The sequence below is a fragment of the Myxocyprinus asiaticus genome, chromosome 3 (assembly GCF_019703515.2).
Source record: "Myxocyprinus asiaticus isolate MX2 ecotype Aquarium Trade chromosome 3, UBuf_Myxa_2, whole genome shotgun sequence".
NCBI lineage: Eukaryota > Metazoa > Chordata > Actinopteri > Cypriniformes > Catostomidae > Myxocyprinus > Myxocyprinus asiaticus.
In genome coordinates this window covers 25,303,615-25,329,616 of record NC_059346.1, presented here as the reverse complement: position 1 = coordinate 25,329,616, position 26,002 = coordinate 25,303,615, and the positions used below count along the sequence as shown (strand labels likewise).

The 26,002-nt window shown below is 37.7% G+C and overlaps 1 protein-coding gene across 3 annotated transcripts in view; it reads right to left on the bottom strand.

Moving 5' to 3' along the window:
• LOC127422028 (sarcoplasmic/endoplasmic reticulum calcium ATPase 3-like) overlaps nt 1–26,002 on the bottom strand; it is a 113,133-nt gene that overhangs the window by 32,751 nt on the left and 54,380 nt on the right. For all 3 annotated transcript variants that reach the window (XM_051665362.1, XM_051665371.1, XM_051665354.1), the window contains exons 6-8: nt 16,751–16,831; nt 16,580–16,665; nt 15,302–15,766 (exon numbers count right to left, since the gene is read on the bottom strand). In XM_051665362.1, the coding sequence (XP_051521322.1) occupies nt 15,302–15,766; nt 16,580–16,665; nt 16,751–16,831 (632 nt within the window). The remainder of the gene's footprint in view (nt 1–15,301; nt 15,767–16,579; nt 16,666–16,750; nt 16,832–26,002) is intronic.

Here is a 26,002-nt window from a genome sequence, read left to right as displayed (position 1 = left end):
ATAGTATTTGATATGAAAAAACTAATAGTCTAAACACAATTTTGAAACTTTAACTATAAATTTCACAGTTGTAATAAAACTTAAGACTAATAGAATCACTCTAATATATTTAATATGAATGTGTAACATTTCTGCATTAATACCAGTTAGTGTTACTATAAAAAACATGATACATTTTAGTAAGGGTGACAATGTGTAAATTGAAAAGTCTTGTAATTTATGTTGGTACATGCCACAGTGTTGTTTCCACCTTTTCCTTGTCCTTGCCATTTATAATGTCGATTTTTAATGTACATTTTAATTTATGAGTAATCAATTAGGCTACTCGTTTTTTGTGGTTAAAGTCCTCGACTACAAAATGACTTTAAGCTTAAGAACTTGCCAATAAACTGCGTAAATAAAGTGGCGTAGGTTTAATGTGAACATTGGGGGTGATGGGGGAACGTGCCTCCACATTCACAACCACCAAAACAAAATCTCTTTAAATCTATGCCTGCATTAAACAGCCTTTAATAGGCTTTTCAGCTAAACGTATTAAAACAATTGTATGGCACAAAACCATTCATGAAACAACAAAAATGGAAAAGGTAAAACTCAAAAATATAGTTTTGGCCAACAAATACTGCAATTAATTAATTGTATAAATGTATGACATTTAAAAGACATGCGAAAATCCACTCTGGTAAAAACTATCCTGTAAAATCTACCTTTATAATATAGTTGACCCTTGCCTGAATGTATGCAATGTGGTTTGATTATGTTTGCTGGTTTACACAAAAGCAATGACAAAAATATAAAGATATTGAAAATTTACTTTAGAGGGTAGAATTCACAATTTATTTATTTTTTTCAATTTAGGACGGTTTAGAACTAGATGTCTGAAACCAACATACAAAACCTCTGCTGGAGAAAACACACATGTAAACAATTGGACTTTGACCCAAATCTTAGCAATACTGATATATAGCTCTTGTGACAACTTCCCTCATGTGAGTACTAGCCCCGGTTTCCTTTACACATGGTCAAAAATATACATTTTAAGAATATATTGTGATAAACTGTACATTTTTGCTTATATTGCCCACCTCTAACACAAACAGATTCCAGAAGCGGGTTCTCACCAACATCAGCAATCGGTTCTATAATGAAGCATCTAAACTTAGACATTGCTAAGACAACTCATGCCAAGTAGCAACAAATGGGCACTTCCTTAAAAGGAAGATCACATGAAAGGTCTCAAACACACACACACACACACAGAAACACAGGGTTGAAACATTCCTTCTTGGCTTGACTTCACTCAGAGCAAGACTTGATTAAAAGTGTCTGATTAAAGAATTAATGAAGCAATTAACAGTGAAACTTTCTGTGCTTCACAGTACTTCTACTTCTTGTTTAAAAAAGACACACATACACTTAAGTGTATGTGGAAAACACAAAGCAAGCTGCAGGTGGCAGCAATCAGGGGGCAGGATCATGCTCTAAAGACTTTAAAACAAATGGTACCCCCACAGCACCAGCAGCAAGGCAGAAGTACCCCTTCATCGACACAAAAGACATACTGAAGACTATATTATTTAACATTATCATTAATATTGATTATTATTAATGATAGTCAATTATATTTCAGGGATATTTGAATTATAATGTCCATTTTGCTTGCATAGGAAACAAATCTCCTAACAGTCTCCAAACAAATGCAGTTAATTATACAGAGGACCTTCTAACTTGGTACATTATGAAATATTTATTTCAAAAAAACTTGATTTTATCTTTAGTTTTTTCATAATTTTGGCCACATTTTAGCTTTTTACACATTTTCAAATTCCATATATTCCATCAATAAACACAATGTCTTGAAATGGCATATAATATATTGCATATGTTTTATTACATGTTTATTGTTTACATGCCTATTTTGTACAATTGTACAAAATTTATATCGATATGTAGAACAAGATCTAAAACAGTACTGTCTCTTTAAGACTACCGGCAGCCAGTGAGCGCATAATAAAGAGAGAGAACGTGGATGGTTTCTTTAGTGCATCCCTGCTATGTTTGATTAGAATTAATATTTCTTTTTTTTTTTTTTCTTTTTTTTTTATAATTCCTGGTTCAATACAAGTTAAGCTCAATCGAAGTTACAGTGAGACACTTACAATAGAAGTGAATGGGGCTAATTTTTGAAGGGTTTAAAAGGCAGAAATGTGAAGATTAAAATTTTATAAAAACACATTCAGTCTTCTGTAAAAACTCATGTATTATTTGAGCTGTAAAGTGGTTTAAATCATATTTTTTTTACAGTCATTTTAGGGTTTGTTGACATTACATTGTCATGACTTTACACAGAAATGGTAAGTGATTTTATCACACTAAAATCATGTTAACACACATTTTGTTTATGTCTTGTGGCTATACTTTTGAAAAAAAGAGCATTTTAACATTTATCAATTGGCCCCATTCACTTCTATTTTAGGTGCCTCACTGTAACCCACATTTTTGGTTTTTGTAAAGAAAAGAAGGGGCGATAATATTTTGTAGTAATCAATGTCATGCCACAAATGCTGTTGATTGAACTTTATTCGTATTGATCCTGGAATATTCCTTTAAAAGATGTCATGACAAATGGATTGCAAGGATCTCATCTTTAAAAACAATTTCACAGGATGAGTTACACCAAACTTTTACTCTTAACACAGGGAAAAGATCTTAGTGCCAAACTTTGCCAATATTAGGATAGTTCAAATGAGGACCGCAATAAAATGGGAAATCTGTATTTTTACCCATCCATAATTTTAATATTTTGATTTTAAGATTTACGTGTAATTTTGTTAGATTCAACATAGCAAAATCCAATACTTTTCATGTACCCCCAGTTGGGAATCACTGCATTAGCCTTCCCATTCATCTTAAATGGCAGTTGCTTGGCTGGCTCATGCAGCCCCGAAAGTACAACCTGCATGCTACCATATTCACGGGCACTCATTTATCATGTGACTAATTACTCTGGAGTGCATCCTGACAACAATGATTTTCTGATTCACTGTTTTAAAAGCCGGCCTCCACAAAAAGGCACTTGTTTACTTTTTACTCATTTACTTAAAAATAATTAAATATTTGCGATTTTTGTTTCATTCAAAACAATCAAATAAAAATAAATGTCAGAGTACACAAATACTTTTAAATGACCATCAATTGAGAAGCAGGATTTTGTCAGCATAATGGTGCAGTTATGGCTAACTGCCACAAACCAGGCCCTTTCAACAAACACTGGGCACAAGTAGGGATGCCATAGTGCATGTAGCACGTAGTAGCACGTCTGCTTAAAACGGTTTTACGATTATTTGCATATCATATCACAATTGAACATATTAGCGGGTGTATTTCTGGGGGATATGTGGACACTAAGGGCAGCCCTACAATAATAAAACTGATAAATACACAAAATAAATAGGATGTACAGTATATATAATAAGAGACGCTCCAATCTAGAGCACGACACCGCTTATGCACATCCCGATATGTGCTTCGGTGTAACCAGAGTGCTTCAAAAGTGCGTAAATGTAAAATTATTGGGGGTGCGCAACATGCAGTTCACGACATTAAACAGTTTTTCCTTCTGCATCAATTTATTAAAGCAATTTGTTGTCTGTCAGACACCCCAACATAAAGAATCAGCAACAGACTCTGTAAAAATAGTCCACAAAACCCTACAAATAAATTTGGACTATGCATAATAAAGGGAACATTGCTTAAAGCAGGCAATTTAAAGTCCGATCATGAATAAATTGACATTTATTGTTGAATGTGGTGAATTTGTACAGAAGCAATGCTTTAAATAATGAGGACGATTTAAGACGTAACTTTTCAAAGTTTACTCGCTGACAGTAACTACATTCCACACAATGCACCGTGTGCTGTCTGCACGCTTCAACATTACAATAAGTGACACTTTAAAATTACCACAGCTAAAAATATTAAACTTACTAGTTTGTTGTTGGACAACTAGTGGAGCATCCTGCCCCATTTGTACAATGTGTGTCTTTCTAGGACTTCTGTCTGCTTGTTTTTACATCCGTCGTCTTCAGTCAGTCATTTACATACTTTCAGACAGCTGTTTTAATGGATATGAATCTGGTAGATCAAACTCCTGTCATATTTTGGAATTCGCGTGTTTAAGCTTCAGTTTCACGTGAATTGAAAGTTCACGTTCAGTTCGCAACACCAGGCCATTAAAGCACCACGCGGCCACCGTCCGTAACCATAGCAACAGCTCCAATACCCAAACAGGCACAAGATTTTTCACATTTAGGCTTACAAAATCTTATGAAAAACTGTTATATTATATATTTAAACATTATATAAAATATTTTTTACCACGTGTACCACTGTGGATTCTAAATTCTTATGGATCAATTAACCATGACATTTTTAATCGCGGTTAATAGTAAAACCGTATAATCGCGGCATCCCTAGGCACAAGCACCAACACATAGTAGTTAAAGTATTTCTTTTCAAACTATGTTTTCAACAACATTATTATTTATTTTTTAACATATTTTGGGAACATTACGTCATGAATCAAGATGACTTCTTGAATTGTTTGAAGAGAAGGCTAGCTTTTCCTAACCACAAGTTGAAAATATAAGAAGCAGGTTCTCTTTCATGAAAAACATTTCCATCACACAGGAATCTGTGTCGCTCAATTTCCACAGTCACAACAAGCAAACAGATTTTGTAAACTAGTGTTGAGGAGGAACATAAAAACCAGTTGCTTGCCCAGTATCAGTGTACACTCAGACCTCTGGATGCTTGGCTCTGAAATCACTATTTAATGAAAAATCTATTTTCAGTTGAAATGCCATATTCATTTATTTGTAGGCCTGCATGGCACCCACAGAATACAAACACCCATCAATCACAAGGACATACAGTGGTCCTAGAAAGCATTTAGACAATTAAGCCAGACCTAATGTGAGTTTCATTGCATTAGAATAAAAAATCAAAACCAAGTGTTAAAAAATTAGGACCCAATTCATATTAGGTGGCCTTAACTACTATGTACTTAACCACTGAAACAATGTACTTATTATGTACATAAATGTTGTTGCATTGTAATTATATTTAAAGTACCTGCATTTAATTACATTTGTAATTACACTGTTAACTCTAACCCAACCCTTACCCCAAAACCTAACTCTAACCCCTAACCCTACCCGTACCTCAACCTCAGTAGCAGCAAATGTGGGAAGTTTGCAGAAGCAACATGTAGTTACACAGTAAATACATAGTCTTGAATGTATTTAATGTTAATACATAGTAGTTAAGGCCACCTAATATAAAGTGTGCCCAAAAAAATCACTATACATGTTTTAACAGGTTTTAAATCATAAAAATATATACTGTTTAAATTAAAATAAGACAAAAGTATTTGGACACTTTCTTGTTGTCAAACATTAATGAAACATGTCCCTAGTTACTGTGATAAACTACACTTGTAGTTTCCTCTGCTAGGACATAACTTAAATTTCAATCTGATCCTCACACAAAGCTATCGTATGGCTACAGAAGACATGGAATATATACTTTTATGGTATTTTTTTATTTATTTATTTTTTTGTCATTCTGGAGCTTGACAGCTAGAGCCTCCATTTAATTTTCTTTTTTACATGGGAAAAAAGTGGCCAAGATTATCAAAAAAAATTAAACTTGTGTTCCAGAGAAGAGGTGTGGGTGAGCGGGAGTATATGATGACAATTTTCATTTTGGGGGCAACTATACCTTTAAATTCACAGAATTTAATAGATGTCCAACTACAATAAGTTTAGTAGATGAGAAATAAAAGTGTCTATGTGGGCCAGGTTATTTGTACGACACCCACAATAAAGAAATATAAATTAAAGAAATACTTCACAAAAAAGAATATTCTGTTATCATTTACTCACCATCATGTTTGTTCCAAACATAAGTCCTTTTAAATGTACCAACAAATAAAATCTCAAATAACAACATAACAGAGAATCTAAAGAAAAACATATTGGGTAGGGTTGCTGCTAGCCTTTTGTAATATTAATGTTTATTCATTTTAAAATCAGATTAGCACCAAAAACTCCAACCAATATCTTGACAGACATGGAACCATGTTGCTATATGTTGTCATAGCAACAGATACCACGAAACAAAGTAGCATGCAGTGATAAGTAACGATAAGCTTCTGATAAGGATGCATTTGTGCATGTTTCAGAATGAGTACAAGAGTGAAAAAGAATTTTAGCCACCTACACTTCCTCCTTATATAGCAGCAACTTCCGCATTAGCAACTGTGACACCTGAATGATGTACTGTCTCAATAGGGCACATTGTGTGAAGCTGATTGGCTGAGGTCATCCTGGACAACACTGCAACAGTGACATAAACTAATTCCAAGCCAGGACAAGCATCTTGTCTGTCCCTAAGATAAGCCTATCTGCATTACAGTTACAGTACTTAACATTATGAGGCAGTGGAGGTTTAACAGAATCCTCATCCAATTTTAAAACTGTGTCTTGAATGTGAACTGTCTTCTCTTTTCTTTAGGGGCTTTTTAGGTGAAGCATTGTCACCTTGCTTCAGACAGAGGCTGACATTGTTACCTGCTCCCCACAGAGAGTGAATTATGTGTATTGATGGAAAATTGGCAACAAGGTTGTGCCATCAGAGGCTCTAGAGATTGCTAAAACAGCCACAAGACTTGGAGAGAAAAAAAAAAAAAAAAAATCAGACACTCACATACTTGAACTTTGCTCAGTGCTTCTTGTGAACTGAATTATAGGTCAAAACTATACTGACATTGTATTGCTTCCACACTTTGTTTTTACAACCTTTTCATTTCAGTCTCTTTGCTAAATGACAGAACTATGAAAGGTGTTTTTCAATGCAAGAAAAATTGTCTATGAATATTGAAGGACAACGCATATTAAAATAAGGACTATTGAATTCTTTGACAAACAAGGACGGCACAAAGTACAATGAAAAAGTCTACAAAATGTGATAGAGTGAAGGGTACACAATAGGCTTCTATAAAGTCACAAATCTGTGACATCCTTTGCTCCCTGAGGCATTCCTGGATCAAGCTGCAGCAGATGCAAGGAAGAGCGTGAGTGGCATAGAAATGACAGAGACTACAAAAATATGAAGGAAATTGTGGATGGCAGGCAGGAATCCCTTGCTGGGTGAGATCCGGAAAGCTGAGGGGTGATGGGAGGAGGTTAGAAAGAATAAAACCCAGACAGACACAAAGCCCAGCCTGCCCTGGGCAATTAGAAGCAGGAAAGCCAAGCTTTTTCTTAAGATATATTACTTTAATTGCCTTGAAAATGTCACATTAAACATGTAATAAATGCAGAGTGAAAGTGGAAAATAAAGAGCTACAATGCAAATATTCTTTTCTTAATCAGTATATTTCTCTTGTTTTCCAGTAAAAATATCTAAATATCCTTAAAATGAGGTAAATACATCTAAAAAGCAAATTTGTATAGAACTTGTTTTAAGAGAGTGCATCTTGAATACGTGTGTATTTGGTTTTCTTCATTTGCAGAATTTTTCACTCGTTTTAAGCATTAATCCAACTAAATTTAGTAGAGCCTACGCACACAACCTTGCAAATTTGTGAAATAAGGCAGATATTTCTCCAATGTGTATTTGTGTGACCTACAATAAGCCACCAGTCTGCCCACAGTACTGTAACCTTGCCAACCAGAGAAAGGTGAGGTGAGGACATTGAAGAAGTTCTCTGCTTCTGTGTAAGGCTGCTGATGATCCACCTACACTTTACTATATGAAAATATATATTGGAAAATGTATTTGGATACTTTTTGACACTTATGTCACACTTAAAAAAATGCCTGAATCTCATGGCAAAAATATTAACCTCCAGCGACCCAGTGTACACATGCGTGGACGTTGTATATTGGCTTCGCTATACATATTGCATAATTGTGAATAATTTAAACTGACTGATCTCAGTTCAGAAGACTCTGGGCTGTCAGTAAGGGGTTAAACTTTCAACGTACGGAGTCATGTGTAATGATAGGATGTCTGATTCTTTTCCGCGAACCGTTCTTTCGGACGGTTCGTTTCAATGAACTGGTTCACGTAATGACGTTACAATATATAATGCTAATACGCCGGCATCGTAGAATACATGAACAAACACATTCAATAAAGCCATATATAAGGGCATATTAAGTTATAATAATAAGGGTGTTAATTGTCATCAGTGTTTCAGTGATTTTACAATACATCCTACATTAATGTTTTGCACCCAATACTGACACTGATTTTCAAACGTGGATATTCTACATGTATAAAGCACAAAAAGTGATTAAACTAGTCTTAATCAACTCACCCTTTTTTACAGAAACCATGATCCAGCTCATCACAACTTCAGATATAATCTGCATCTGTTTACATCTCTGGACTGAAACGTTTCGTCCCCTCATTCAAGTCCTCGGTTCACGCATGCTCATCAGCTGCTCACTGATGTCCGAAAGAGGCGATTCTCAGTTCAGTGTACTGGTGACTCGCAAACTGCTGTGATCGACTCAATGTACTGCTGACACGAGAGATGCGGTCCTCGGGTCAGTGTACTGTTGACTCGAGAACTGCTGAGAATGACTCAATGTACTGTTGACTCAAGAGCTGTAGACTGGATCATCTTCATACATTGATAAAACGGTAATACAATCAAGTCACAAACATATTTCCAGTACGTTTTATTTGTTACACTCTCTGTTGTTCAGCAAAATACACCTGAAACATACATTTCGCCCCTAAATCACACACATGCTCAATGTCAGCAGCTCATCGGTTCTCAGTATGTCGGACACCTCCAAAAGAGGCGATTCTCAGTTCAGTGTACTGTTGACCCGAGAACTGCTGCGAGTGACTCATTGTACTGTTGACTCGAGAACTGTTGTGACCCGAGCGTTCAGTCCGATTTGTGAACTAGTTGGAGCAGTTCATTGCAAAGAAGAGTTGGCAAAAAAGCAGATATCACCAGTTCTAGGATCATATTACTCCCGGTTATCACTCATTTCGATTCAGAGTGTCAGGCACATCCGAGAGACAGGTTAAGATAGAGTAACTTGTGTATCAGTGTTGACTCGAGATGCGAACTGTTTCAAACGATTCAGCCCAATTTGGTGAACTAGTTCAACTCGTTCACTAAAAAGAACCGGTTCAAAATAATGATTCGTTCACGAACTGGACATCAGTAGTCATGTGACAAAACAACATGACGCCGATCACAGCAGAGTTTGTCTTTGGGAGAAATGGCAAAAAAATGAAATCGGGTAAGAAACCTAATTATGTTTTTACATTGAAACCTGATTCAGTTGAAAGATTGAAGTCTCTAGTTTCATTCAATATGCCATTTTTTAAATTTGAGCTATTTATCGCGAAACGCCACGCTGCTAAACACAAAATACATTGTGTACTTCAGCGCCCATTATCACATTAAGAATCAGTGGGTTTATCCAAAAGCTGAAAAATGTTGCTTTCAGAGGCTTTATATGGAGTTAGGATTAAAATAAGGTGCATTTCGAACTGTTTTGAGACCAGTGCAGAAGACAGTGAAGTCATTCACTAAATAGGGAGCATCCTAAAATCCAAAGGTTCAGTTTCAGGCTGCAGATGATGTTTGGACAACTCAACATGTTTGGCAGATATGGGACAGTGGTAATCAGTACATGGATTCAGAATTTATAATTTATAATTTTATTTTAAAATGGTTGATACTGATCCGATGATACAGGCCATTACTTTGAATCAATTATGCTAATTTCTGATGTAATGTCTGTAACGTCTCAAAAACATAAACACTCCTGGAAACATAATAAACTTGATTAAATAATAAATCATAATAAATATATACATAATCAATTTTATTTAAAAAAAAAAATCTTCTTTTTATAGCTTGGTATTTTTTTAAATGTCACAACTTAGTCCCGCTGTCCACATATTTTGCCTGTTTGGAAAACTGTTGTAGAATTTTTTTTTTTTTTTACTGGGTCTCAGGAGGTAATAGTAAGATGACATCATATTAGCTTACAATGTAAAACAATGAGATCTTTATAATGACAGAGCAGGCTCCATACTTAAAATTAACTTTAAATATCAGATCACACTTTAAATATACAGTATCTTATAGAAAATATGCAAGTATTTTCAAAGCTGTTTTTTTTTTTTTTTTATTAATTTTTTGGTGGGCATGAATGAAATGTAATGATCCTTGAGAGACATACCTCAAAAGCCTGTTCTATCATATCCGATACATGATTTTCAACATGAATTATAATTTCAATTCAAAGAAAATTCTATAAAATAATGTACATCATATTTAATCAAGCGAAGTTGCTTCATTTCAGCAAATACTCATTTTGTAATATACTGTAAATAACAAAACAAACATTATTGTTATTTTAACTTTTTCAAAATCAGCAAATATTTCACTGCAAAAATACGTTAAGGCGCCATTTTGGAAATTATATTACAAGATCTTCTACTTCCAGAAGAACAGGGAAACTTCCACCAGGAGGCAGTAGACATCTAACAAAGCAAAGTTTTGATCATGTTGATGTAGAGACTTTAGAAAATAATGCATCAAATATGATATACACAGTGTTAATTAAGGGTTAATTAAGGGGGTCCATTGACAGGGTGTATTAGTTTTAACCAGGTTTAATTTAGGAAATCATCATCAGTACAATGTGTGAAAATTATGTTATTATTTACTCACCATCATGTTTGTTCCAAACATAAGTTCTTTTAAGTGTACCAACAAGTGCAGAGCTGATAAAAGTAAATGTCCTGATGTCTGACTACATTGTGACATTGGTGGAGAAATAGCTTAAAACAACCTTTATAATCATTATAGATGGGTTATTCATGTTTGCCTTGTCCTTGTGTGTGTTTATTTACTGGGGGCTTTTGACACTTAAAGGGCTCTGGAAGTCCAGATAGCTGTAGTACAAACAGTCAAATAATGAAATGTCTCAATGCAGCAAATTACTTGCACTGTTTTTATTCATTATAAATACAAATTGATATTATAAACCAGGGACGATTCTAGGATTTCAATCTTAGGGAGTCTTAGCCCCCAATGACACTATAACACATGCGCATTTAATGTATTCCAATCTGTTGGACAGATGGTGTGTTGCTTTTACATCATTTAAGCTAATCATCTAATATTTATTCAGAATATTATCATTTTCTATAATAAACATTTATAAAGTTATAAAAATTATCAAAATCGCTTGAAGAATACAGACAAACCATATATTATTGTAACTGTCTATTGGCAGTTCGTTTCATCTGTCCTTAATCATTCTTTTTTGTTCACCATGTATTATCAAAAATTATAGAACATGAATCAATCATTCACAACTTATATAAAGTTAAATCAAACACCACAAAAACCTATTATTACTACAATAAATGTCCCATTTATTTAGTAGAGTAAATGAACTATAGATGATGTTTTTCTGTCTATCATTCAGATTTGTTCACTGATTCGTTGACTGACAATTTTTGTGAATCACATCTTAACTAGTAGGTGGCAACAAATGAATGTAATTTATGTGTTTTGAGTGAGTCATCAAACCATTGTTAAAGCACAGAGTCATTCACAACCAAAACAAGTCTAATTATACTTTTATGTGCACATCTACAAATATACTTGGAGAATTCAGCAGTGTTTAACCATCTTAAGCATTTTCCCCACAAGACAACCAAGCAAAGCTATAATTTTGTGAACTTCTGTGCATGACTATACAAAAAGACAAATATAAAAGCCTAAAAGTAATTAAAGCTAAAAAAAAATAAAAATTAAAAAAAAAAAAGTGATTTAATTACATCCTAATTTCATCGTAATGTCAACAGTCACTTTTTTTGTTGAACGAAATTACCAATGTAAACGAACGACATACCTGCTCTCCTTCAGTCGGTCAGCCGATCCTGATCCTCACTGGTTGTGAAGGGGCGTATTCTTTCAGAGAGTCAAATCAATGATATGCCCTGTCACAGCTTGCACTCAAATGCTATTGGCTCATGCTAAAGTCAGTCTTCACAGACATGAAAAGCCACCAAAGCAGTCTCGCTCCTTTTAAAACTAGAACGCATTGGCTTCGAAAGGGAGAGACGTCAATTAATGAGAAAAATTAGACTGTATGGAGGTGAATGAGAACGATTCGTTCACTTAAAAAAATGATTCAAAAAGACAGATTCACAAACTAAACATCACTACAGCAAGCAGTGCAGAAAATGCGCAGCTGACTAAGGATAGCATGTGTTATGCTTTGTCAAGATTATTAATGAACCATGTGAAATTTCATGTGGTAAACGGCTGCTGAATTCATATTGGGGAAACACTGGTCACAAAACTTGAAGTGAGATATACAAGGAGACAGATGAATGTAAAGGGCGGAAGAAGCAGAAGGTAGAAAGAAAACAAGAATTCATTCTCCAACTGCTCCCTGCTTTTTAATACGAAATACATTGAGATAAAATTTCAATTTATAAAAAAAAAAAACAATATAATATAATGGCTCGAAGTCAGAACCAGGTCTCAGGTGACTGTCAATGGATTTGGTTCTGGCTGACGGGTCTGACAAAAAGACTGTGGTCTCAATGAATCCACATTTGCAGTGGCAGAAGAGTCTTAAGTGCAGCAACATAACAGGGACGATGTTGCAATCAAGCCCTGCCATCCTGTCTGAACAAGTTTTGAGGATTTTCCACTGCATACATCTTGAGTGACCTAGAGTGTTGCACACATCTGTCAGTAGACTGATTAACACAAGGAGAATTACATGCCCTGGTTCTCTGGAAACAACAAACATTAAAGGAACCACAACACTATATTGCTCTTCAAGGGTTCCTAAGAAAGATTGTCTGTCCAGCACATCCAAGAAACTGGAGGTACTAATGACTCAGGCATTTAACATGACGTCTCTAGCATGTTCAAGACCCTCAAGGCCAGAGTGAAGGGCTGAAATGATGATTACATCAACTTAAAACACAAGGGCAAAAGTCAATCAAAAATGCTGATTAAATTGTTCTGACAGAGTCAACTTAGTGTGTATCGTAGACGCATATCCGGCCACGGAAAACAGGGCTGTGCCAACACAAACATGGGCACTTGCTTTTCTCTCTTAAGAGAACATGGAGGTGTGACAGTGTAAGAAATGGAAGAAACAAATTCTATGGAAAACAAGCTCCCAATTCAGTGGTAGTGTTCATGGGTTTGACTGGGTAAACTTGATTGTTAAAAGATGATCCACAAACCAACTGTTTACATGTAGGTAATACTAATAGGTTACACCAGGAACCCTACAGTTAAGTACTGAGCTTTACAGCTGAGTAAGAATATTATACTCTTAACGGGCAAGAAAGGTGATGGCTTCAATGGTTTTGACACAAAGTTGCAGTACCATGTCTCACTTTGTTGCTCTATATCTTTGTCTGTCTCTTAGCTCTAAGTATTAAATTTTGGTGCGTAACTCGTCTCATATAGCACTGTTTGTGCTACTTTTTGTATTACTTTTCCAATCAGACTTTAGATTTTCACATCTCAGACAAGTAATAAATGTGTGGAAAAAAATCCCATAGACTAAATGTACATTGAAGAGGGCTCTGAGCCATATCTAGGAACCAGAATATCATATAGACTTGTGGACGGCCATTTATGACTTGGCACTTTAAAGGTGCACTCAGCGATTCCTGAGAAACACTGTTGATACTCGAACTCAACTGCCAAAACAAACACACCCCTCCCTTCAGTGCTCCTTTGGAAGCTCCGCCCCCAAATTCATGCAAGCAAGACGGTTTTATGCACACCAGCTCCAGACACTCACAACTCTCCTGCTGCTAAATCTAACATCACAACAACAGCATATATGGGTTCTGTGAAACAGTAGCATTTATGTCACCCACCTATTGAGAAGAAAAATAGCAACTTCTGCATCCATCTTCAAGCCTTTTACCTCTCGGAGGTCTCTCCACAGCTAAAAAGCCTTGCCGATGTTGACGCGGCTCCTAGCCCTCGACTTACGATAGTCCTTCTTTTTTAGTTTATATTCGTCTGACCTTTTTCTCTTGGTCTGTTTCTCAGCCATTTGCCCTCCTTGGAGTTTAGAAAGTTCACATCAGTTGCTCTTCTTACAAATTTCCCTCTCACTCTGCCCCCACCCCCGATCCTGTGCACACGCAAGAACCACCCCTGTTGCTGATTGGCTGGAGTAGTGTTGTGTGGATCAGACTGTTTCACTTTGTTTTTGTCCCATTTACAGAGCCAGGGCTGTGTACAAATACTAGATTTTTTTTCAGCCCACCCACAGAACGGAGAGCTAGCAGATTGTGAGGAGATATTTACAGAATTTGACAAAAAGTGTATTGGATTAGAATTACTGAGTGCACCTTTAATCAACCACCTAGCAATGCCCTAGCAACCGCATAGTAATGCCCTGGCCACCACCCAAAACACCCTAGCACTGAGGCAGCGTGTTTTACACAAGCAAGCGTGCTTGCATTTTCTTCAGAAAAACGAGTCTTGTTTCAAAGTGCCGCTGTAATTGTGTGCACTGCCTTTGAACCTGTTCTGGATTGATATTTGGCATATGATCAGTTTGGTATTTCTAACTCTATCTCACCTCTCATGTTCTGCCTGACGTGTTTCTCTGGTCTTCTATATGGCAGCCAGAGAAGCTTCTGCCATTGCATCACACTTAGCTCTGTATGAGAGTCCCTGGCACAGAATGAAAGGAATGCTCTGATGGTTAAAACCACAGTAGTACCCCACCTGCCGATACTTTAGAAACCACAGTAAAGAGCACACACACAGGTCTGGAGTCATTGGGAAAGAATTCTGAGATGTGGTCAAGAAGGAATTAATCTGATGCTCTCTGGCCTGAAGGTCTCATTAAAAAAAGGGGAATTCTTCAAGCGAATTCATCACAAGTCAAATTTTGTCTTGAAAATAGAATAGAACTCCAAATTTTAATGACTTTATGACAGTTGAAAATACATTTTGGCTTTGGTTGTAGAGAAAAATAAATCGCCTCTTTTGAATGTACAAATAAAAAAGAGGTCTTGCCCAAAAAGTTCAAAATCTGAGCTGTTTAAGTTATATATCAAAAGAAAAAAATATAGCTCACAAAGGACCATATGTCAGCAGAAGACTGAGAATGAAAAATGAAGTTGTCATCAACATAGACATAAAATAAAAATCTCTGCGTCTGACTCAGACAGCAGCAACACTCACCCTGCAGACAGACATCTGGTTGGTCGTCAAGGTTCCTGTCTTGTCTGAGCAGATAACGGAGGTGCATCCCAGGGTCTCAACCGAGGGCAGTGAACGGACAATGGCATTTTTCTTGGCCATGCGACGGGTGCCCAGAGCCAGGCAGGTGGTAATAACAGCCGGCAGACCTTCTGGTATAGCCGCCACAGCCAAGGCCACGGCTATCTTGAAGTAGTAGATGGCACCTCTGATCCAGGAGCCACCGTGGACCGGGTCAGCAAAATGGCTGATGTTAATGACCCACACGGCGATGCAGATGAGGGAGATAACCTTCGAGAGCTGTTGACCAAACTCATCCAGCTTCTGCTGCAGCGGAGTCTTCTCTTGTTCGGTGGCCGCCATCTGATTACGGATCTTACCGATTTCAGTGGAAACAGCAGTGGAGACAACTACCCCGATGGCCCGACCCGCAGCAATGTTTGTGCCCTTTTGGAAGAGATGAGCACATGAATACATAAACACGTGTATGTATGAGAACATGGAACAAAGCCACCAAAAGACCTTTCAAATCTAAATTTACACTTTTTCTGATCTCTTCACAGGCTTGTATGGAAACAACAACTGCGTCAGAGGTTCCATGGACCCGTATAATTTTATAAAACATAGCTTGGAAAATTCATTGACTTATGTGGTGTGTAACTCAGTTGGCCATAATGTCATTTGGGACATTTTCCCTTAATGCGAGACTACATCTTTCATTACCATGATGTGTGGGAAAATGCATAAACCTGCAATATAAAAGCACACCACCCAAGTACAATTTGTTATAAATGACCAAAGAAGAAGACAGATGCAGACTGCATTAACTCTGAAGTTACACCAGATTATTATCTGGGTCAATAACATCACCTGAGGTGTTCCCTATTCCCAAAAGATGTTAATGCAATCAAAGTGGACTGAGAGTGGAAACAGGCATTCCTGCTTAGAGTGTTTGAATGATGGCATATGAACAGACAGGAAGAGTATGTTTAGACGTGCAAGAACAGAATGCGTCAGACGTTATTATCCTACAGTCTAAAGACATTCTTTAAACGAGAGAGACAAAGAAAGAAAAAGAAAGTGATAAAGACACAGGGAGACAGAAAAAAAGGCAACTGTTCTATAATACATCCATCGAAAGAAAGCTAAAAATGCTTTAAGGTGGGTACGTTGAAAATGTACATGAAGTAACTTATTGCTTATGGAATATGCTAATGAGACACATAGTTCTGCTTCCAAATCAGGAAGTGAAGTGCTTACAGAAAACAGCATGTTCTTCTTATCTTGATTGACAGCTCGAGGGTCTGGCACAGGGTCAGTGTGTTTGATAACAGACACAGACTCACCTAAAATCACACAAAGACAGTTTTAAATCAAGTGATATTGATATCTGGATAGATCCCCCCTTCTACTCTCAGAAGTCCATTGTACCTGTGAGGATGGACTGGTCCACTCTTAAGGTGGTGGATTTGATTGAGGTGATCCTGATATCTGCTGGCACCTTGTCCCCAACTAGAAAAAACAGGAATTATTTTATCAAAAGGCAGGCAAAGGCACTCCTACCTTACTGATAAATGTTAGACAGTTAAGAAAAGGTAAGTGGTACATATTCCTGGGGTTATAACTGCATACATAAACATGAAATAAGACAAGGAAGTGAAATTGAATCATGTCCACGCACTGGATAGCATTCATTCAAGGCTGTTCTTGACCTCTTGTTTTCCAGGTAAACACTTAATTACAATAAATTGAAGCGGAGTCACTAGGACACAAAGCCTGAAGGCTGAAGCACAACAAAAAAGTGACTGAAGCAGAGAAAGAGTGAGACTACAGTAACTCAAAGATTAACTGCAGACACACTGGAACACTAGTCAATACCGGGCTGATGAGAACACAGCGAGTGATCAATATTCAGTTCATGCACAACATTTACCAGGAAAAAGACGTGTTTCTAATACAAAAGTAAGAAAAACAGGAGGTGGGGAAAGCCCAGGCAGTTAGATGAGACAGAGTCAATCAATTCGTGTTGTTTTCAACTGGGTTTTGAGATAATTTAGGCTATGAGCAGGAGATATTCTGTAGTAGCTTGACTTAATTAACCTTTTCTTGTTCTTGCTTGAGATCTCATGACATGGTTTTGATATACACCCATTACACAAGCTGCGGGGCAAACAAGATCTGTTTGTGTATTCACAGCTCAAGCAAACAATGATACAGCAAATAAGAATCCAAAGTCAGCTTATTAAAAATCAGCAGGGCTCTTTCTGAAAACTGTACTAAACAACACTTTTCCCAATATGTTTCTAACAATGGCATATACACATGTAATGCTCCATATTTATGCAATCTGTGCCCACATAGTTCCACAGAAAGCTCTGCAGATTTCTCCAGAATTTAAATGCACAAAGTCCTACTTATCCCTGCCACTTGTAAGTTTATTTATTAAATACATTGTTTATTTTGAAAGTAGTACTCTCAACTTCATTTCACACATTTACTGTTTAAATCTTTCCACAGAAAATATGCAAATAAGTGTGCAGATTTTATGTGGTTCTATTTATAACCGCACTGCTGGGTGTGTCAGTGAGTTCACAAAATCTAACCCCCCCCCCCCCCCCCCCCATAATTTACTCACCTTTATGTGGTTCCAAACCCATATGACTCTCTTTCTTATGCGGAGTATATTGTGACCCAATTTTGAACTTTTGGGTGAACTATTCCTTTAAAACACCCTAAAATATTCTGGTTTTCTATGACAGTGGGAACCCTGGTAGAAATAAAAAAATTTGAATCTCTGAAGTAGGTTAAATGAACTCTTGCCAGACATTTTACAGGATGAAAGGGAGAGTCAGGATATTGATGGCATATCTCTCTGCTTTGCAGCTCAATTAATAGTTTTCTTGTCACTATCACATCTTGCATAACACTATAATGCATGTACTGTATCTCACTTTCTCTACTATTCTTTCTGTTCGTACCTTCCAACCCTCTGGACAAGATTTCTCAATCTCAGCCACACTGTCTCTCATCTTCCCACGTTGCAGGAATCAGCCTGGGGTGTCGGTCGAGGGAGAGAACAACCCCATCGAGGGGCTGCTCCATGTAGGCGTGAGATATAGAGGGCACGGCTGGCGGGAGCCTGTTTGCGTTCCCAGAAGGACAGACCTCTCTTTTTCTTCTTTCTTGCACTCCCCCGGCATAAACTCTCAGATTTTATCTCCCTTTCTCTCACCCCCCCCGCGCCCACAGCGGTGTCTCCCATCTACTCCATCTTATTGTGAATGGGTACTGAACCCATCTAAATACTAATATGAGCGGCTGAAGTTTTCCTCCATACCTAGCAAGAACAGTGCAAAGTGAGCTAAATATACGCAGATATTACAACAGTAGATGCCAAGCATCTGATAGCAGGAAACAGACCGGGATGGACACTGGGCATAAACCTGATTAGAACGGGTGACGCCTGCCTTCTTGTAAACGTGGAATGGTGAAATAACAGAGTTCAAGATGTTTGCGAACGCTGATCAAATCTGACCAAGAGCCTGTGGTTATGACTGAATGATGATATGTCTTTAGTGTTTTCCTCTAAGGTTTGATGCTTCACTGTAACTCATCCCAAAGAGAGGGGCAGCCACTAAGTGACAGAGCAACAAAGAAAACTGTATAAGCCAAGTCTGAACTTTTCCCAAATATTTCAGAATTCCTATAAACCCCCTCTAGTGCAGTGGGCATGTTATTTTTGAGCCTCCGAAACAGACTAGGGAAAGTTCCACTTTGGACTTTGGGATCACCACAACCATAACATTGGCCTAATGCTGACACAATGCTGGGCTGACTGGAAATTAAATGTGTAAATAATTCTATAAATATCTATAGCACTCATGCGTAAAAAAAAAAAAAGAAAAAAGAAAGAGTGGCTGAACGCTGTATTTTCAAACCTCCAATTCTCTTGGTGGTGGTCTGCAGCAAAAGTTCCGATGGAATTCCCACTCACTAAATGTGGATGCAGAAAGGAATGCATAGTGAGGAGAAAGGAACAGCAAGGCTACAGAAGAGTGTGTGGGTCATATTTTTGGTTGCCATTTGTTTGGGATGATTTTTTTTTTTTTTTGCTGTAGTAACAAATTTATAGTTCTCATAACTGCCTTTTTCCAATGTGTAATTTTTATTCAACCTCTAGAGAAAGCGAAAGGGTTTTTAAGTTTGGGCTGTTGTATGTTTGTTTATACATGTTTGATAGTGCTTAGCAACAAGATTATGTTAGCGAAGCAGTCGGGTTAGATAGAAATTGAGAAATATTTCAACTGATGCAGCTGACAACACCTCCGTCTTGCCAATACTTCACACTTACTGAACAGGACCTGTTAAATGCTACAACTATAACCAATTAACTCAGCACAAGCAACTCAGCATGTGTGTGTGTGTGTGTGTGTGTGTGTGTGTGTGTGTTAGAGAGAGAATGTGTCTACACCTCGTTAGTAGATTCCCATGGCTACAAACCTGGGACAGATTTGGAAGAGATGTGAACCTGAAAGCCATCTCCCTTTCCCCCATTGTCCCCCATATTATTGCAAACTACAGGAAGATCCATGTAGTGCCAGCCGTTTCCACCCCCGCAGACCTCTGGAGTGGAAAAACCTCTACTCTTCTCCCCCTGGACCAATTCACTTTGTCTCGTTTTGTTCAGTTTGTAGGCTAGGAAGTGCTCAAGGTCTCAGGATGAGGGAAAAGCCCAAAATCCTACTCATAGTCCCAAAAAAAAAAAAAAAAGAAAAATTATGATCCAGGCCGTTGCATTCAACTATATAGCAGCAAAAATGAAAAGGTTCCATTAAGAATGTTCTGGAGTCCTATAGACCATTTCAAGGATGTAAATAAGTAATTAGAACGCTACTGCACATGTCTGGCCCATTTCCGGTAGCAGCAACCCAGAAATGTCAAAATAAAATGACTTGCACTTCCTTTTAGAGTCTAGCTAAAACATACTAGATATTTGCAAACACTGAAAAAACTGAAAATAAACAATGAGGTGCCATTACTGGTTCCTCAGAGACTCAAGAGTCAACAACTTTTCTCAAAAAAACATTAAACATATACCTGAAGTCACTTATCCAGACGTGTTGTTAGCATAGATTAGATGCTCACAATTATTTCCTCAGTGGGGAGATCAGGAATATTGGATTGCTCCTGTTATAAAGGAAGCCGTTCAATAAAGCTGTCTAAGTGACCTGCGGACAAGGTATGGATTTATTTTTTAATGATAAAGATACTTTTCTTGTCTCTTCTGGATAAAAGGGTCTGCTAAATGACTAAATGTAAAAGTAAATGACTTGCACAGCTTCATTCATCATAATGGGAGCGATAGTCACTTTTAGAGTTCTACCTCTCAAACTTACAATTAGTTGGCATACATTTAATTCACCTACTAGGGATAAGATGTATGCTACAGTTAGTAGTATTGCACATATCCATCCAGCTGTCTCACTTCACTGAAGAGGTTCATGCGTCCGGTTTTCTTTGCTTTTTCTGAGACCTAAACACTTTAATTTTCATTAGTTCCAGGCATCCAGGAAGCATCCAGCCACAGAACAACATGGTCCACATTTTAATAATGGCATTTTATGACAATCGTGTTAACGTTAGTAACGTTAATTGTGTTAAAGTCACTACAAATGAAGCGCCTCCCGCTGTCGTTTTGAATGAGGGTGCGTTCCATTCAGAAGTGATCATCCCTATGCCCTATTCCCTTCGAAGACTTTACCATCCACTGTGAGAGCTTTGAAAGGCTAAAATGTGTGGGGTTAAAAAATAAGGGTCATTCAGAACTAGGTTTGGGAATCGTAAAGAATTTTCCGATTCTGTTTCCGATTCCTCTTAACGATTCTGGTTCCTTAATGGTTCCAGTAATGATTCCAGTAATTTTTTTAATACATTTTCTTAAAATAATTATTTGGAAATGAGAATTGCAATTCTTATTGTATTTACTACCCTCTGATGTTTGTTACCAAATAATGAGATAATTTCAGATTTCTACAGAGCAGATATAACAAATCAGATATAAATTTAATACAGTTCTTGTAAAAGGTGTGTTGCAGACTTTTTAGAGACATAAATACAATCCAATAACAGATCCTAACTATATTTTAAATAAATCTAAACCAACAAGAAATGTGATGGTATATTTCATTAATTAATTTATTATTTTATAAAATTCCACTTATTACAACAAAACTAGTGTATCTTTAATTATACATTGTCATATGAGCAACCAGTCAGTAACTGCATTGCTTGATTTATTAGAGACACAGGTCATCATTAAATGAACAGTAACATTTCCTGAGACAGTTTAGACTGTGTCACGTAGCCTAATGTTGTACTTCAGGCTTACGAGACTTCAACAGTTCTTATTTAATTTCGAGTTGGACATTTATAACTTGCACATCAGTATAAGATTATTTGTATACTGGGAGTCACGTGACACCATTTGAGAGTCGGACGTGTAAACGCGAGCTCTGCACACTTTGCTAGTTTTTAATTATTTTTATGTCATAAACCGGTAAGATTTTCGATACACCCTGCTACATATCTGTTCTTTGAAGTCAACATAGCAAAGAATTCAAAATCCTCGGGCTCTGGAGATATTAAAAGACATTAACATGCTCAAGCTGATACCTCTGACAGGCCTGCAGAACAGGGACTCAATTTGGACGGTGCGGCAGGAGAAATTCAGCGGCAACTGGCAAGCATGTCTGTGATGCTGACGAAAGTTGTTGCTGACTTAAAGGATCTTGCTGTAATACATCGATCGTTTACTGGAAACTAAATTCTATGAGTTGGTTACAAGAATCGGATCGATTATCTGGAGTCATCGGAGAGGGAATTAGCTGCTAATCCGCTAGCGAACAAAGTAGATTTGGAACGCGTTTGGGAAAAACTGGAGGATTTGGAGAATCGTAATAGGCGAAACAACGACCGAATTATTGGAATTCCTGAGCATGAAGAAGGCAGAGATATGGTAAAATTCCTAGACGAGTTCTTCCCGAGTCTGCTCGACACAGGCCATAAGCTGGAAATCGAGCGAGCTCACAGAGTCCCAGCTCACAGATCGGCTGAGGGAGACAGGCCCCGATCAATTCTGGCCAAATTTCTGAGATCATCCGATAAAGATCTTGTGTTGCGTGAGGCGAGGAGCAAAGGAAAGCTTTCTTGGAAGAATCACAAAATTTTCTTGTTCCCAGACTTTGCGAATTTGACGAGAGAAACGTGATCAATTCAAGGAATGCAAGAAACTCTTTCATCAACGGAAGGTCGCTTTTGCACTGATTTTCCCGGCCAAGCTGAGAATAGATACTAAGGATGGCCGCAAAATATTTACATGCCCACAAAATCATTGTCTTTCATAGAGACAATGGGGTGAGTAAACCATTTGGTGATTTTCATATGGCCCCCAAGTGAACTGACTCGCTGTACATACACTTGAATGTCTGAGGAAACAGGGCACCTTTTTGTTTCTTTTAGTGTTGGTTCCGCCTAGCAGCTGGAGTATGTTTTGTGGAATAACAAGCCTTCAAGAAACTTTTGCATCAACGAAGGGTCGCTTTTACACTGAAGTTCCTGGCCAAATTGAGAATAGATACTAAGGATGGCTGCAAAATATCTACATGCACACAACAAGCGATGTCTTTCATAAAATTGATGGACTGAGGATGTCATGGTGTGTTTCTCACGTGCCTCCAAGTGATCTGTCTCGCTGAACATACACTTGACCGTCCGAGGAAGCTGGGCGCCTTTTTTGTTTCTTTTTGTGCTGGTTCCGCCTAGCGGCTGGAGTTTGTTTTGTGGAATAATACTCCTTCATGACAGTTGTGGATGAATCTGCTCGTTCTTTATGCTTATGTCTCCTATTGGCTGGAGTTCGTTTTGTGGAGTATTTTTTGCAGGACATTGGAAGGATAGGGGCTTCTGCTGCACTCATGAACAGCCGGCTCATTGAACATTCTTTTGACTGTCCGAGGAAACTGAACAGATTTTTTTTTTTTTTCTTTTGCTGGTTCCGCTTGCGGCTGGAGTTTGTTTTGTTGAGAATCACACCTTCGAGACAGTTTTGTGAATGAAAAAATTCACTCAGCCAGTGATAAAAGTTATGGGCCACAGACTAGCTACTGTAATTGCTGCTCTGCTATTGAGCACATGTTTGCTGCAAAACTGCAAAAATGAACCTCATTCATTCTCTTTTGTTTAAAGAGCACTTATTATGGTTTTTAAACGTGCCTAATTTTGTTTTAAAGGTCCCATACAATAGATTTACATGCATCCAAGTTCAAAAAACACTTTAATTTGCTCATAATTTAAATTGCAGCTTTACCTTTTTTTCCCCAGTGTCAAAAACGACACGTTCAATGATCCATACTAAAGGATTCATTCTAAACTCCTCCTTTCAGAGAGCCTACTTTGTTCTGATTGGTCAGATGTCCCAGTCTGTTGTGATTGGTCTACCGCTTAGTGTAGTGTTTGAGGGCGGGTCAAAGCTGTTCGCGAGCAGCCAATGAAGACCAGAGGCTGTTTTTTTGTTACCAAATTACGTAGGTTAGTACAGGAAGTAAGTCTGGAATTACTAACGACTCGTTTCAGGTGTTCAGAATCGGTTCGTTCTTTTGGGAGTCAATAACTCCATTTGTCGTGCACTTTGATTTTTGAAACATTGCAGAATGTTTTACATTCACAAACAGCTATACAACACACTACATGAAAGGTAATATTTGAAAAACCATAACAGGTGCTCTTTAACAGCAGCTGTGCTCTCTTTCTCTCTCTCTCGACAATTTGAGAAATGTTGTTTACACCCATATTGTTTATGGTACAGTACAGTACAGTACATCTGTCCTATAAACACAATGCATATCAGATTTTATAGTCTATTTTCAGCCACTCCCTCTTAAGGGCTTGAATGAATCTAATGACAGACTAAACAGATCCACAGAATATTAACATCAAGTGCATATTTTTGTTTATTCTGCCTATTGGCTGGAGTTTGTTTTATAAATTATTTTCTGTTATGTAATTCTGTCTCACAAAATTTGTATAGAAGCACCGGACTTGAGCACTCCGATGGCAAAGTTGTCGTGGGGACTCTCGTAGGCGTACATGGACTGTTTGAGTTTAGAGGGATGGACGCCGATTAGCGCTGTCGTGCGCAAGTTTTTCTTTTTTCTGTTCGTTTGGTTCTGGGGGAAGTTCGGGGTCTGACTGTGGCACTAATGTTGGAATGTGGTCTTTATAATTGTATTTTTGACACACAATCAATTTTTTCTACATTTACATTTATTAATTTGGCAGACCCTTTTATCCAAAGCGACTTACAAAAGAGGAAAACACAAGCGAATCATCTTAAGGAGACAGTGGTACGAAAAAGTGCCATATTACAAAGTTTCACTAGCATCAGAATAGTATTCAAAACAGATTAAAGTGCAACAAGATTTATTTTTTTTTAATTAGTGACTGGTTAAGTGCTCATGGAAAAAATTTGTTTTTAGTCATTTTTTAAAGAAAGAAAGTGAGTCAGCTTCACGGATGGAGTTGGGAAGGTCATTCCACCAACGTGGCATGATGAAGCCGAAAGTCCGGGAAAGTGTTTTGGTGCCTCTTTGTGTTGGTACAAGAAGGCGATTTTCCTTAGCTGACCTCAGGCTTCTAGTGGGTGCGTAGCTCTGCAGAAATGATTTTAGGTATGCTGGAGCAGACCCAGTGACTGTTCTGTATGCCAGCATCAGAGCATTGAATTTGATACGTGCATTAACCGGCAGCCAGTGGAGGGAGAGAAAAGGAGTGGTGTAACATGCGCACTCTTTGGTTGATTAAAGACCAGACATGCTGCTGCATTCTGGATCATTTGCAGGGGTCTGATTGCACATGCAGGGAGGCCTGCAATGAGAGCGTTACAGTAGTCCAGTCTAGTTATGACAAGTGACTGAACAAGAATTTGTGTGGCATGTTCAGAGAGGAAGGGTCTTATCTTCCTGATATTGTAGAGTGTAAATCTACATGATCTTGCGGTCTTTGAGATGCTGTCTGTGAAAATTTGTTTGTTATCGATGGTTACCCCTAGATTTCTGACCGTTTTGGAAGGCGTTACTGTAGTTGCACCCAGCTGCATGGTGATATTGTGTTCAACAGCAGGGTTGGCTGGAAAGACAAGGAGTTCGGTCTTGGCTGGGTTGAGTTGCAGGTGGTGTTCCTTCATCCAGGCCGAGATGTCTGCCAGGCAAGTAAAGACAAGTAGAGCTGTGTGTCATCAGCGTAGCAGTGGTAAGAGAAACCATGTGCCTGAATGATGGGTCCCAGTGATGTTGATATGTCAAAATGTCAAATGTTAATATGAGTGGATTGTCTCTCTCCATGTGGCATGTGAATGGGTTGGGGCACCCCACAAAAAAAGGAAGTTATTTATTCTTTTAAACGTAAGAAATATAATATAGTGTTTCTTCAAGAAACACATCTTTCCCCACAGGAAGCTGAAAAATTTGGGAAGTTATGGGGTGGGCATGTTTTCTTTAGTGCTGGCTCAAGTAAGAGCAGGGGAGTCATTACATTGATAAGTAAACTTCTAAAATTCAAATGTCTCAAACAGATTAAAGATAAATTAGGAAGAGTCATTATTGTTTTAGCAGAAATTCAGGGGCAAAG